The sequence below is a fragment of the Mustela nigripes genome, chromosome 2, assembly GCF_022355385.1.
Source record: "Mustela nigripes isolate SB6536 chromosome 2, MUSNIG.SB6536, whole genome shotgun sequence".
NCBI lineage: Eukaryota > Metazoa > Chordata > Mammalia > Carnivora > Mustelidae > Mustela > Mustela nigripes.
In genome coordinates, this window is record NC_081558.1 from 215,745,076 (window position 1) to 215,758,835 (window position 13,760).

The 13,760-nt window shown below is 60.9% G+C and overlaps 1 protein-coding gene across 2 annotated transcripts in view; it reads right to left on the bottom strand.

Annotated features, from left to right (window-relative positions):
• Positions 1 to 1,948: 1,948 nt before the first annotated feature.
• Positions 1,949 to 13,760, bottom strand: part of C2CD2 (C2 calcium dependent domain containing 2) — a 51,746-nt gene continuing 39,934 nt past the window's right edge. Inside the window, exons 13-14 of one of the 2 annotated variants that reach the window (XM_059392390.1) lie at positions 12,765 to 13,074; positions 1,949 to 5,686 (exon numbers count right to left, since the gene is read on the bottom strand). In XM_059392390.1, coding sequence (XP_059248373.1) covers positions 5,424 to 5,686; positions 12,765 to 13,074 — 573 coding nt within the window. In that variant the 3' untranslated portion in view covers positions 1,949 to 5,423. Of the gene's footprint in view, positions 5,687 to 9,558; positions 10,123 to 12,764; positions 13,075 to 13,760 lie in introns of those variants that run through there. The other variant, XM_059392391.1, reaches the window with a different exon arrangement.

A 13,760-nucleotide genomic window follows, 5' to 3' on the forward strand; every position in this document is an offset into this window, starting at 1 on the left:
AATAAAACTCCAAACAGAGTTCTGGCCAATAGTGTGTGCTCGATTCCTATCAGCTGTGATCAGGAATCGTTATCTAGCTTTTGTGTAAAATACCAAGTAGCCCAGGGCGCCTGAGCACCCGGCTTTAAATCAGGATCATCAGTAGTTCCGAATGCTTGCCACACGCAGGACGCCAGGTAGGGGTTTGCACGGTGGAAGTGGCCGTGCGGAGCTGGGGACAGTGGTGGGCGGAGCGTGACTATGTGTGTCTCTCGGGTGCTGTGGGAAGAGGGCCCTGTGCCAATCCTCCATCCTGGTGGCCAGACCTCTGCGGGACCAACCTGCCTTTTCTGCGAACAAGGTATTGATATCTACATGCAGCCCCCTGTATTTGTGGAGCGGCCAAGGTGAACAGTGGCACAGTTTTGTCCTCGGCTCCCCGTGCGTGGCGGGCTCTGTCCCCTGCGCCTGGGCTCCTGTGAGCCGGGGTAAGATGGGCTCATAGATGGGGGCCAGGTGATACCTCTCATTACTCACTAGGTCTACACTGCCCTCAGCCCAACAGGTCCACTGACCGCTTGCAGCCAGCATAAGGGGGAGCGAGACAGGGACAAATGACAGGGACCGAAGGAAGCGTTCTCGGGGCTGTCCTCAGTGGCAGAAGCTGTTTCACAGAGAAGGTGGGGCTTGTGTTTGGTGGGGTGGTGCTGGGGACAAGGGGGCCACATTCACAGACTGGGGGAGGCTGGCGTGGATTAGCGTGGGCTGTCGGGGGCGGGGCACCTGAGTGACTCAGTCGGCGCAGGGTCCCATCTCTCAATTTTGGCTCAGGTCACGAGCTCCGGCCCTGCGTTGGGCTCCACACTAGACGTGGAACTGCTGAAGATTCTCTCCCTCTGCCCCTCCCACTCACGGGCTTTCTCTCCTCTCTCCTTTCTCTAAAATAAAACAAACGTGGCTGGTGTAGACAGGTCTGGTAGGAGTCCAGTGTGTGCCTCGAGGTGACCGGCAGGAGATCCAGTGGGGAAGGCTGGTCCATTAGGGCAGGGCTGGCCTTTCTAGCAGGCCTGTCGGGCCTCCTGATACAGCGTCGGCCCAGAACGGACCCCAGGTCACGTAGGACGCGGTGGTGCAGTCTCAGACTGCCGGACGCCTCCACCGCAGACGAGACACCGGGCTGCCACGGCTTGCCACGTCCGCAGCTGAGACTGCAGACCCACGCCCAGGATGGCTGGAGCCGCACACGGGGACACGGCTCATCAACTCCTGCTCCCTACCTGGTGGGGCCACCCCACCAAGCGGCCACGTGCGCGCCTCACTTCTCCGAAAGCTGCAGTGCCTACCTGCAGAGCGAGGAAGGAGGGCGGGAAGCAGAGTCACTGACCCCCAGGAAGGAGCCGAGATGCCTGCGGCTTTGTGCGGGACCTGTCCCTCTGTCTGGCTGTGCCCTGCTCTCCCCCCCCACCCCACCAGGAACCAGCACAAGCCCTGCACCAGCGAGACACTGGGGATCGGCTCAGCTGAGCCCACGTGGGAGCCCATTCCATGCCACCCTCCACGGGCCACCCCGGCAGCGGACATTGACCGGGAGCTGAGGGACATATTAAAAAGATGGCCTCCTAGAGGACAGTGCCCCCCCAGAAGATCGCCAGGGGTCATGCAGAGGCATCTCCCGCCAGCTTGCACCCCGGGAGGACCCTGGCCAGGCTGACCCTGACTGATAGCACCCCCCATGCACCATGACCCCGGGGGCCCCTGGAAACGTTGACTTTCTAGTAAATGGGTGTGGCCCCGGGCCCAGAACGATGCCAGTACGGCAGGAGGACGCGAGGAAGGGCGTCTGCCGAGAACAGAGCAAGTGGCAGCGGCCACACCTCCTCCTCCACGCCGCTGACCACGGCGGGCCCACATGCCGGCCGACCACCGAGCACCACGGAGCAGACGGACCGGGATCCGGGACCCCGGGACAGCCCAGGGCTCAGCAAACACAAGGCGGTGTTTCGTGTCCCAAGTGCACGTTTATTTCTTTCAAAGACTGTGTACATCCCAGCCACGTCTCCCACAGTTTGGGGCGGGACAGGGACCCGTGTTGACAGCTACCGAGGAGTACGGTCACCGTCCGGCACGTTCGTCACCACACTGAGCGTCAAGCCAGACCTTGCCACACACCTGGAAGACCTTTCGTTTTCTTTTTAAAAAATGCAGCTTTGATGTGACCTTGGGGGAGGGGGTCTACAAGACTGACGTGTAAAGGGTACGTCTCGGAGCAGCTGGAAGCTGGGCGAACTGGGCAGGTCGACGTCCGCCGGAGGCCTCCTGTCACGTGGGACAGGAACGCGAGGAGCGGGGCCAGGAGGGGACCTGAGTTTGCTTTGCAGAACGTAGCAGCACCTGCGTGTCCGTGCCACGTGCTTTGGTCATAGGGCCCGAGCAGGCGTGGGGCCGGGGTGGGAGGGCCCGGCGTCGGGGTCTACGCCAGCGCAAGGCTGGTTTCCACCCAGCGGACATCCACGTTCTGTCCTCCAGGGGCCCCAGCTTGTGCCCTGAGGTGTCAGGACTGGGAGGCTCTTGCCAGGAGAACCCCGGCGGCTGCTGCCAGCCACGGACGTGAACGAGTCCCTTCCTGCTCGAGAAGAAAACTCGCAACCGTCTTCCACAGAGGCAGCCAGAAGAACCAATCAGCGCCGAGACGGGCACCTCCCTTGTGGCTGGTGGCCGGCGACCGGCCCCAGAGCTCTCAGGAGGCATCAAGGGCTGCTTTTAAGCTTAAACTTGGGGGTGGATTTACATAAAGTGCTCTGTCTGCACCAAACACCGTCGTCTTCACAGCGGTTTCCGTCGGGACAGTGAGATCGGCGCTTTTGTTACTGCTGCACTGTGAACACACGCGCACACACACGCACACGCAGGCTCCCACTCGTTCCTCTGCAAACACGGGACGTCCCTGAACACAGGGCAGTGCCCCAGCTCACGACCAATGTGAGCACCCGCTTCCAGACAGACACGTTCCCGTTCGCGTGTGCGCGAAATCGCTCTGAAACACGAGTCTGCAACAATATCAGGAGCCACACACGGAATCAGGAGCCCCCGCGCCACTAAAGCATAAGGAAAGGCAAGGGAATGAGGTGACTTCTGGTCGGTACGTTTAGCATTCGGTGTATGTCACCTTCATTGACGCGTAACCTTCCCATTTCCTTCCACGTAAATACCGACACCGGAAAAGCACAGGCCCGGCTAAACGGCCAGGAAAGCAGCATTCACAGTATCAACACGGCCCATTTTCTCACGGGGCTCTGTTCCCGCGCCCTTCTGTGCTCTCTCAAGTGTCCTGCGAGTTCAGGAAAGGCCCTCAGACGGAGAAAAGTGTGCACGTCTCGAGGAGGGGCTCCTGATCTTGCTTAGAGGTACGGGGCTCCTGACGGGTGCCCGACACACACACGGAAACACGCAGCTCCTTACTGCTCTGCACCTCTCACGCTACGGTCCTGCGTCGCTCGCGGAACAGAGGCAGCCCACCTGTCACTCAGCCGGGACCCAGAAGAGGCCTCAAGTCACCGGGAAGTTGAGAAAACAAGAGCCTTTGGCAAAAGGATGAAACGCTGAACAAACGCTCCTGGGCTCAGTCAGGAATGGGAATGCCTGAGACGGGGTTTTCTTTGAGCGCAAGAAAGTGCCAGCGTAAAACTCCGATACAATCACATTGACTAGACTGAGCCGATCTGAACTTCAAAAAACTGTGCTAAGAACTTCTGACCTGTGCCTGGAAGTCTGACACATAACGTCCTCCGAGAATTCTTGACTATCCCAAGGGCGTGCAACCGGGGGAGGGCGGGCGGCAATCCTCCCGGTAAGACTGAACAGAGTGACCGGGTGTGTTCCAGAGAGACAAGTAGTGACCACCGGCCTGCGAGGACGGACTTGGTACGGCGACATGTTGGAGTCCCCCGTGCCATTTCATGCCGACAAAAACCAGAATGTCCCCTATAAAAACTCATTTTACAGTCCCCTGGTAACTCCTGGGACACCGGAGGCTTTCTGAGTGTGCATTTCCAAGCAACAGCCTTCATGTGGTTCTATAATCTCGCTCTCAAGGAAAAGGAAGAAAAGTTCCGTAATCTGGGTTTTCAGGAAGGTTTTGATTGGCAGTGGCTCTGTTACCCCTGAAAGAGGGGAGGAGTGTGGGGAGGAGCCCCCCCTGGTTCCTATCCGGGACAGAGGTCAGCCTTCACAACAGCCTTGGAAATCTCGCAGGAAGAAAGCGAACCTTGTTAAACCATACGATGTTTCGCAGGAGTGGCCACGGCCCTGACAAGCTTGTCCCCTGGTAGTGACCCCTTTGGACGGATGGGCCGGCGGCGCAGACACACGGACGGGCAGACAGACAAGGACCATGCTTGAGGGGTACACAGAGATATGCAAGTGGTGGGCTGCCTTTATCTTCTCCCCCCCCCACGGGAAACCAAAACAAGGACCAGAACGTGCGTCGCACGTCGCACCGTTCATGGCAGCAATCTGGAGAGCTCCCCAGAGGACTGGGACGCAACGTTTGTTTGTTTGTTATGAAACTTCTACCCTGAAGACTCCTGAGACATACGACAGCTTTCTCTCTTGTCCTAGAAGTGCTCTGCTTCCGCCATTGGCAGGAAGCAGAGCACTTTGGAAAACTGGCCGTGGAGGGAAGAGAAACCGTGTGTGTGCATGCGTGCGCGTGTGTGCGTGCGTGTGCGGTCGCCGTGGAGCTGGCGGTCACTGACTGCTCCCAGCCTCCCTGGAGAGCCCCCTCCCCCCCAGCACTTTCAGCACTAGAGAGGGACACGTAAAACCACACAGGGATTGCTAGCTCCCCGCTTGCAAATGGGCTCAGAGTAAACACCAGGAGCGCTCGCGTAAGGTGTGCAGAATTTAGTGTTTGCATATGGTTTCAGGCTCTATGGCTAATCCCAAAGGCAGCTGTCCTCTTCCTTTGTCACAGTGTCCTCATCACCACCGTAATTTCCCTGCGGACCCCAAATGCTGCCTCGGTCCCACCTCTCCGTACTCAGGGCCGGCCGCACCGTGATGCCGAGCCGCCCTCGAGGACAGGTGACTCATCCATTCTATTCCCAGTGACAGCACAGGGGGACACCTCCTCTTTGGGATGTGGTCCAGGTGCGGACCCAAGGTGTCCGAGCGCAGCAGCGGGGGTAAGACCGAGTCCCCCGCAGCTGCCCCATCTCCGTCCATCACAGGACGTTCTTTAGTTCCTAACGTAAATCTTCTCGCGTTTAACTTCCGCTCTTGGGTGGGAGCAGAGCTTTGGGTCTCCCTGGGCATCTGGGGGCAAATCGGACTTTGTCAGGTGTCTCTGGGGGAAGCCTCCTGGCCAGGAACTCGGGGTTCCGTTCCCCTTTACCCCAGCCAGACCAGGCGGCCATCTGACAGTGTGCAGATGTCCTGGCGGGTGGTTAGGGGGGCCCGCATCTCCCCGCATCCTGGTGAGACAGGGGGCCGGCCGCGGGGTCCGCCGGAGGCCCGTTCATGGCACTCTTGCTTCTGTGTCTGGAGAGCAGCTTCTTGTTCAGGATCCTGGAGAGTGTCACCCCCTTCCTCCGGGGCCCCTCTGGCTGCTGCAGGAACACGAGGTCATTGTGTGACTGGCTCATGCCGGGGTCTTTCTGTTGCTGTCGCCGGCGGAAGAACAGCTTTGCGCCTTTTCTTAAAATCCCTCCTGCAGGGGAAGCACAGGGGCCGGTGAGGTGGGCTGCGGCGGGAGCGCGGGGACCACTCAAGCAAGATGAAAACAAACAGGGACATCTGAGCGGCTCTGGTAAGAGCGGTTTCTGACTTGGCCGTGCGGTCGCTCTAGCCACCCGGGAGAAGCTGCTGGAACCTGGCCTGGACCAAACCCCAGAGTTTTCAGGATGGACAGACTCTGAGCCCAGAAGCCATGAGCTGGTCAGGTGCAACCCGGGGAGGCCTCTCTCTCCATGGCCTCCTAGGCAAGACTGATGGCGGTGGACTGTCCCCCTCGGGTCCCCCGGCCCCCACCCCCAGAAAAGACAGCCCTGCTATGGAAACCCCAGCAGGGGTCAGATCACCTTTCCACCAGCCTGGAAGTCATCGCGCCCGCGTGTCGGTGCCGGTGGCTTTGGACAGGCCATCTGGCCATCGGGGTGAGGGGCTCTTCAGCTCGTTGGCAATTTGTTATTCTTGCGCTCGAGCCAACAGATACTTGAGTGTTTGGGAGGGACCCCGAGGGACATCTGCCGGCTCTTCCGTGTGGAATGCGAGTGGGCAGCGGTGGAATCAGGCCCAGCCCTGTGTGTGCACTTGGAACAGTCAGCACATCAGAGCATTCAGCCCGTGACCTCAAGTGGCCGCTCGCGGGAGCTAGCACCGAGGACGGGCATCCTTCCGCTCTGGGCGCACCCCAGAGCTCCGGAGCCCAGAGGCAGAGGCCCAATGTCACCTGGTCAAAGTACTGAAAAGGTCTCCCCCCCCCCACCTTCTCTTTGGATATAAGCAAACAGCCTCTTACCCAGAGTCCTGAGGACGTGTGTACAAGGATCTAACGGGGGGGGGGGGGGGGGGGGTGTGCAGGGGTTTCCAGGACAGCAGGCAGGGGAGGCGCACGAAGGGGACGACAGGCGTGTCCATGGCTCTACCTCGCCACGAGCCTGCTGCGCTACATCTGGGGGCCACGAGGGTCTGTTCCTAGAGCCGGTCCCATCCCCGTAAGAAGTGGCCTGTGTCCCGAAAAATCCCCTGCTGGGGGCCATGACGCCACCGGTCACCAGCACCGGCTGGATTTGACGCTGCAGCGCAGCCGGTGGGGCAGGGGCCCTCGCGCCCGACTGGTTTATTCCCCAGCCTGTCGGATGCCCCAGGCACTGGGAAGGGCTCCAGCCCGACCGGGTTACCTGGGGTCGCTGAGTCCCAGGACGTTGATTCTGAGCTGCGGGAACCTACTTTAGGCTCAGCTTGGGGTCCCCGAAGGGCATATAGATAAGGGGTCCCCACAAAACAGGAGAGGAAAGCAGGGAGGTCCAGCAGGGATGGGGCGGTCCCGGGGATCGCGTCTCCAGAGCCCACTCCAGGGGTCCGTGCCCTGAAAGTTGGGTGGGGGTCTGCAGCCAGGGGCTGGGTGTGAGCGCAGGTGCTGTTCTGGGTTGATCATGTCCCTCTGGAATTCGTAGGTTGGGGTCCTGAGACCCCCCCCCGAGACAACAGAGGGGATTCATCAACAGTAAATCCAGGCGGGCGCTCCACCAACAGGACGTGTCCTTACTCAGAGAACTGTGGACGCAGGGGTGCCCGCGGGGAGAGCGCCCATGGAGGCAGGGATGGGGTCACGCTTGACCAGCCAGGGGAGGGCAAGAGCGCCAGCGGACACCGGACACCTGGGGAGAGCCCGGAGCAGAGTCTCCGTCGTCGCCGGCAGGAGGCCCCTGGACTTCTGGCCTCCGGAGCCGGGACACTGTCCGTTTCTGAGCACAAGGCTGTGTGCAGCGGGAGAGACCAGCATCTGGCTGCCGGGAAGCACAGTCTGCCCCAGATTCAGGGGAAAACCAGAGCACGGAGAGGGCCAGGAGGCAGCTGTGTTCACAGCTCTCTAGAAAGGGAATCTACACGTTTCTAAGCCGCCACTTTCACTCTTTTAAATGAAATTGCACTTGGGGCGCTGGATGGCTCAGTTGGTTAAGCATCCGACTCCTGGTTTTGGCTCGGGTCATGATCTGGAGGTCATGGGATCGAGCCCAGCATCGGGCTCTGTGCTAAGTGGGGGGAGCCTGCTCGGGATTCTCTCTCCTTCTGCCGGTCCCCGCGGACTTGCAAGCATGACTTGCTCTAATAATAAAAAAAACTTCAAGATTGAAATGACTAAAACTCAAATTCTTGCCATATTTAGATGAATTATCAGGGACTTCTAGGCTGTGAATAAAGTCAGGACAGTGGGCAGACCCGTGTGCCGTACGGACTAGAAACGCTCGTGCCCGCTGCGGTCTGTCCCACAAGCTAAGGTCTGTTCCCACACGTCCCATGGTGGGGCCTGTAACGCGCTGCCTGCCGCACTTCCGTCCCCACGCAGGCTCTCCGAGCAGGTCCACAGTTTGGGTAAATTTGACTGTTCCATATTCATACAAGAGCCAGGGGGTGTCCCGTAACTTGACAGGACTTGTCACGGCTTCTACGGGGACACCCCCACCGCCTCGGATGGAGAGGTCGTGTGAAAGGAGAGGCTGAGGTTTGCAGGTCTGTAGGCTGGAGCCCTGCGCCTGCCTCTGAGGGGTGTCTGAGGGAGACCTTACTCCTGGCAGTCATGTGCCGGGCCCCGCGAGCAAGGGCCCCAGGGCAGAAAGCCCGTGTGCTCCTGCATGGCTCCCCTCTGTGCGTGAGACCTGCTGTCTGAGCTGGCAGGGACGGGGCGAGCAGGTGTCTGGTCAAGGACACCTGCATGGGCGGTCACCGGGGAGCCTCCCTGGGAGTGGGATGAGTCTTGGTCCTCAGAGCATCCCAGAGCACAGCCCTGCACTCCAGCACGGACGTGGATGGGCTTTCTGGAACGCTGTCAGTCTTGACGTGCTGGTAGCGCGTGTAAGACAGGACGCGACTCCCTCCCAGACCCACAGCTTAATTCCTCAAACGTGAAGAATGACTAGCGTGAATGAAGTCATGCCTTTCCCCTTTCCAGATAAAATGTTAAGATCGCTTAGATCTGGGGCACGAATCACAGTGACCTTTGGGGGAAGTAGAGCCAGAAGAACAAGGCCACGGAGGGGACACAGACCCTGCCACTCCGTGGAGGTGTGGGGGTCAAGGACAGACATGCCAGCACACACCCCTGTCAGCTGGGAAGGGACAGGGAACGGAGCTTCCTCAGCGCCCCGGGACCGTGCTGCTCGGTCCCCGGCGTCTGCCTGTCCAGCGTGCCCGGTGACTGAGTCCAACACTCATCTGTCCCGCGAGGGCACTCGGGAGAGGAGAGGTTAACCGTGCCTCCGCCTGTCCTGGCCCAGAGCACGTCACCCTGGATGGCACGCTTGGCCTTCACACCATCGGCTCAGCGCCTTGAGAGCCAACGCCCAGGGCTCCCTCGGGGAGAAGACAGCAGTCTGTCCAGCCGGCCGGCCCGCCCTGCAGATTTCAGACAGACCCAGGATGGCGTGAGCCGCTTCCCTGAAACGTAGCACCTGTGGTTCTGTCTAGAGAACTCTAGCTAAGACGGTAACTAACAGTTTGGAACGTCACCCTTGCCTCTGGGCCCCCAGAGTCTGTCACCTTTGTGGATGGGGACGGTCACAGGGCCTGAGCAGGAGGGGCTGGAGCGCTCCAGGTTTTACAGAGCGAGTTCCAGACCGTCTCGGCCGCTCTAGCAGGCGCGAGCGAGAATCCGACCTCGCCCGCCCAGACCTGAGCCTTCGAGGCTCCTGCAGGTAAGATCTGGAGAGGAGGTTCGTGGAATTTGAAACAAACAGCCCCAACGTCTAAATGGGGGACAGAGGAGAAAAAAAGAAATCTTCCCCTGGTTCTAGTAAGGTTTAAGAAAAAAATCACAAATGGGCTAAAGAATAAACAAATAGGAAAAATATGAAAAATAATTCCTCTAAATGGGAGCTTTGTATAGCAGATATCTGCAAATTTATTCTCATTTGCCTCCACCGACCCTAACAGACGTGAACAGGTCACCGGAGAATCCGTCGGAGAGGTCGGAGGACAGTGACCAGAGTCACTGGGCACCTTGTAGCTTGCTGCCCGCAGAACAGCTCCGGGAGCCAAGCCAAACCATAGACCGTACGTGTAGAAAAGGGACCGCTTGTTAGAACCAGGGCCCGGCGAAGGGAACGGTGTGTGGGCACTCGACCGGGCGTGAGGCTGGCTGTCCCCTGAGCTGAGCCAGGGACAGCGCCCCGACCCCCAAGGCGCAGGAGCTACACTAATGGGACCAGGGCATGTCTGAGGAGGAAGACAGGGAAACCAGCAGCTCAGGCAGGTCACGCTGCAAAGGGACAGGAAAGCAAGGGCAGGGGATCTGCTTCCTGCTCTTGCAAAGAGGCTTTTCTCACGGCAAGGCTGTCATCAGATTTAAAAATAAATAAATAAATAACAATAAGACAAAAGTAACTTACTGTGTAGGCAATTAATTCTGGTTGGCATAGCGATCCTCTTAAGTTAAAGGGAATGAGCACGAGATGACGGGAAGGAAGAGGTCAGAGGTTAAAAGAAAAGTACGCAGGAGCCACACGAGGGGGACGGGCAGGGAGTCCCGGGGCGCGTGCCCGTGCGCAGGTGACGCTACGGGGCAGGACATCTGGCCGGGCTTGGGGGCTGGGGAGTTGGGTTTTGTCTGGTTTTGTTTTTTCACTCCTTAATATCTGTCAAAGTTTCATCCATCGTTTTGCTCTTCCTTACGGTAAAGTCCACACGACACGGACTCTCCCGTCCTAACCACCCCCAAGTCCACAGTCCCGTTCCGGGCCTGCCCCTTGCCGTGCGACCGCACGGACACTTGGTGACGCTAAAAATAAGCCCAGATCTGAGGACTGGACTTCCTGTGTTGGCTGCGGCCTCAGGGGAACGCGTGTGTCCAACCAGCGAAATCGCAGGCTTCTCCACGCGCCGGCCGTTCCGGGGACCTGCGGGAACACCCGCTGGGACAGGGCGGCCCGCGTGGGTCTCCGGCCAGCAAATGAGCTTCAGTTTAAAAAGGAGAGAAGGCCCCCCACAGCCGCTCCGTCGGGCCCCAGGCAGGAAGTGAAAAGCCCGGGTACAAGAACAAGTGGGCACCCGCCACCCGTAATCGCCCGCCGTTCTGACATCTAGAGGCGCAGGGTCCGGGCCTCTCTGAAAACCCCGGAATAGAAGCACATTGAGAAATGCTGCTCAGTCCATCCCTTTGTGGATCTGCGGCACCGGCAGGGTCAGCGACACCACTGTCGCCACCGCATGCCACGTGGCCCCGGGGCCCAGGCTCCGGGAGAGCATCAAGCACACCTGTCAGGACCCAGGGCCCCCCCGAGTGCCCCTTTGCAGGGGTGCCCTCCCCCTGGCCAGGGACGGGAAAGGAGAAGCATGGCCATGGCACAGCCAGGATGGAAACCCACGGCAAAGAACTCTCTGGAAGGAAAAGCGGAGGAGCAGAAGGAAGAAGCCAGGGAGGAGGGAACGGGGCTCTCTGGATGGACTCGGGCAGCGAGGCGCGGCCTCTCAGTGAAGGCAGGAGGGCAGGCTGGAGGCTGCTGGACTGTTGGCCGTCGGGAGGAGGAAGGGGCGCCCGCCCTGCACCCGTCTTCCGCTCTGCCCAGCGCACACTGCTTCCTCGGGGCTAGAGGAGCTCCCTGGGGCGGTGCTGGCCCCCAGACCAGGCTGGCAGGGGGCGGGGGCGTGTGGGCCGCCCTGTGGACCTGCAGCCGGGCCGCCTTTCCCGTCACCTGGGCTGCCCCTTCTGAACCGGGACAAGGGAGCCGCCAGAGGTGCACGCACGGTCACTCCGGCTCGGGCCAGCAGGTGGACAGAGGCCCACGGTCTGATCTCTGTTGCGTGGCCTAGAGATCCTGTCCTCTTCCTTCTAACTTCCAGCGGGTCCCCATCTGTGCCCTCTCTGCTTCAGCAAGGGTATGGCTCACGTGGACCCCCATGGAGCAGACCCCCCTGCAGAGTCCTCAACCTCAGCCCCAGGGACATGGGCCACCATGTGCCAGGCCATCCTGCAGGCTGCATAGCAGCACCCCAGCCCCCAGCTGTGACCGATGGAATGGCCTCAGGACACAGCTGTGTCCCCTGGGGGCAACGGGCAGGGGGCGCACGGTCACCCAGTTTGAGAACCCCTGGTCCGTGGCGGCAAGAGGAGAGGGGCAGAGCGAGGCAGCCGCAGAGCTGCTCCCCAGGCTTCCCGACCTCGGGAGTGACGAGACGCCTCCAGTCTGCATTCTCGGGGGCCAGGAGGGGAGGGGTGAGGACTTCCCGCTGAGCAGCAGCCACGACGCCCAGCTGGGACCGGGCGCCTGCGTCTGTCCCCGTCCTGTCTCTGCACTAGGATCGCCTTGTTCCTGCCTGGGAGGTGGGCACAGCCTCGCGCAGAGGAGCCGAGGCCCAGGAGGCTTGACCCTCCCTGACCCCCCCACCCAGAATGGCCCCCGAGCCCCTAGACTGTCTCGCCTCAGAAGGGGCCTCGAGGGGGACTGTCGTGCGAGAGCACAAGTCAAGCACACACAAGGACAAAGTCTACAAATGCAAAGCTTCGATGTGGTGCTCCCAGAGAACAACGGGTCATCCTCAGGACAGGACGACTGGTCACTACACACACACGGCAAGTTAACCGCTTCCTTTCCCGGGGAACGTCTCTCCCCTCGGACCCTGGCAGGTCCGAGCACTGAGGTCGGGCCGGGTTTTAGTTGGAGGGATGAGCCTGAGGCACGGTGAGCAGAGGGGCCAGTCTCCACAGCCACAGAAGCCCGGGGTCTGCTGGCTTTGTGCCGAGTCGCTGGGTGACCCCCTCTAAACGTTCTAGAGGGTTCTACTTTGGGGGGGCATGGCAGAGTGCCGACAGAGGACAGGGCACCTTTGGGCATGACCAGAAACTGCTGCCCTCGGGCAGAGTTGGAAGGATTCTGAACATGCCGCCTGCCCACCGGCTCCAGGCAGGGGCGCCCCTGCTTGTTGGGGCGGGGTGCCGAGGGCAGGGTGCCGAGGGCAGGGCAGCCTGGCGGCGGAGGGAGGGGAAGTGGGGATGGGAACTGAGGGTTAGCTTGGAGACGGGAAGGAGAGAAAAGCCAGCGGGTGGGCCGGGGGGTGGGGGGTGCGGGTACCTTTATGCTTCTTGGCAGTGCCCTGCTCTGAGACACTCAGGGAGCTCTCCGACAGCTCGTCCCCGTCAGGGTCCAGCGGGGCCTGGCTGCCCCACGCCGAGGTCTGGGACTCCTTGTCCAAGTCCCAGGAGTCTAGCTCGCCCTCCTGGGGCTCCGGGGCCGGCGGGGCTGGGGCGGAGGCCTCTTCCTGCAGCGGGGCGGAGGCAGCGGCCGCCCCCACGAGGGTCGGGGTGTCCTCCTGGCGGGCGCTGTCCATGGAGGCCGAGTAGTCCAGCATTAGGGCGGCGGCATTGTCCTGAGAGAGTGAGGTCTGTCCCAGGACAAAAGAAAGAAGTCAGCACGAGGGGTGGCGACAAGGACAGACGGAAGGAGCCCCGGGCTTGGAAGAGATGAAAAGCTCCGTGCAGAGGGCCTGAGGGTGATTCCAGAGTGTGAGAAGACACTGGCCCGCGGCTCCCCCAGGAGGCAGGGCGGGTTTCACAGGGACTAAAACGCAGCCACTGAGGGTTTCCCCTCCCTGCAGAGGGTCTGCGAGGGGCGCCTGAGGTCACAGGTGAGGGGTGCAGAGGAAGCAGACAGCCTTCCCCGGCAGGGTGCCCATGGGAGGGAGACACTTCTGCCCAAGTGGCCCGCAGCACACCGGGAGGCACAGGAAGTGGGCTGTCCCTTCGGTTGGTCTGTGAACACTTCTTCCCCCGGGAGTTTGTTCCCCGCACGCAGAAACCCATCGGCAGGCACACGGCGGCCTGAGAAGTCTGTGTATGACCTCCTGGTGCCGAAGACAGGTGACCTCCTGGTGCCGAAGACAGGTGCAGGTGCTACCCTAACCCTCGGGGCGGGGGCTGGAGGTGGGGGAAGGTGACTGCAAGGGGCGGGCGCTCCCCAGGCCGGCTGCTTCCTGACCGCAGGCAGCCACACACGGCTTGCGGAGCACCCACTGACTGAGGACGGGGCCATCTGAGCCTCCGTGAAGCCTCGTCACTGCCGCGGGGTGGA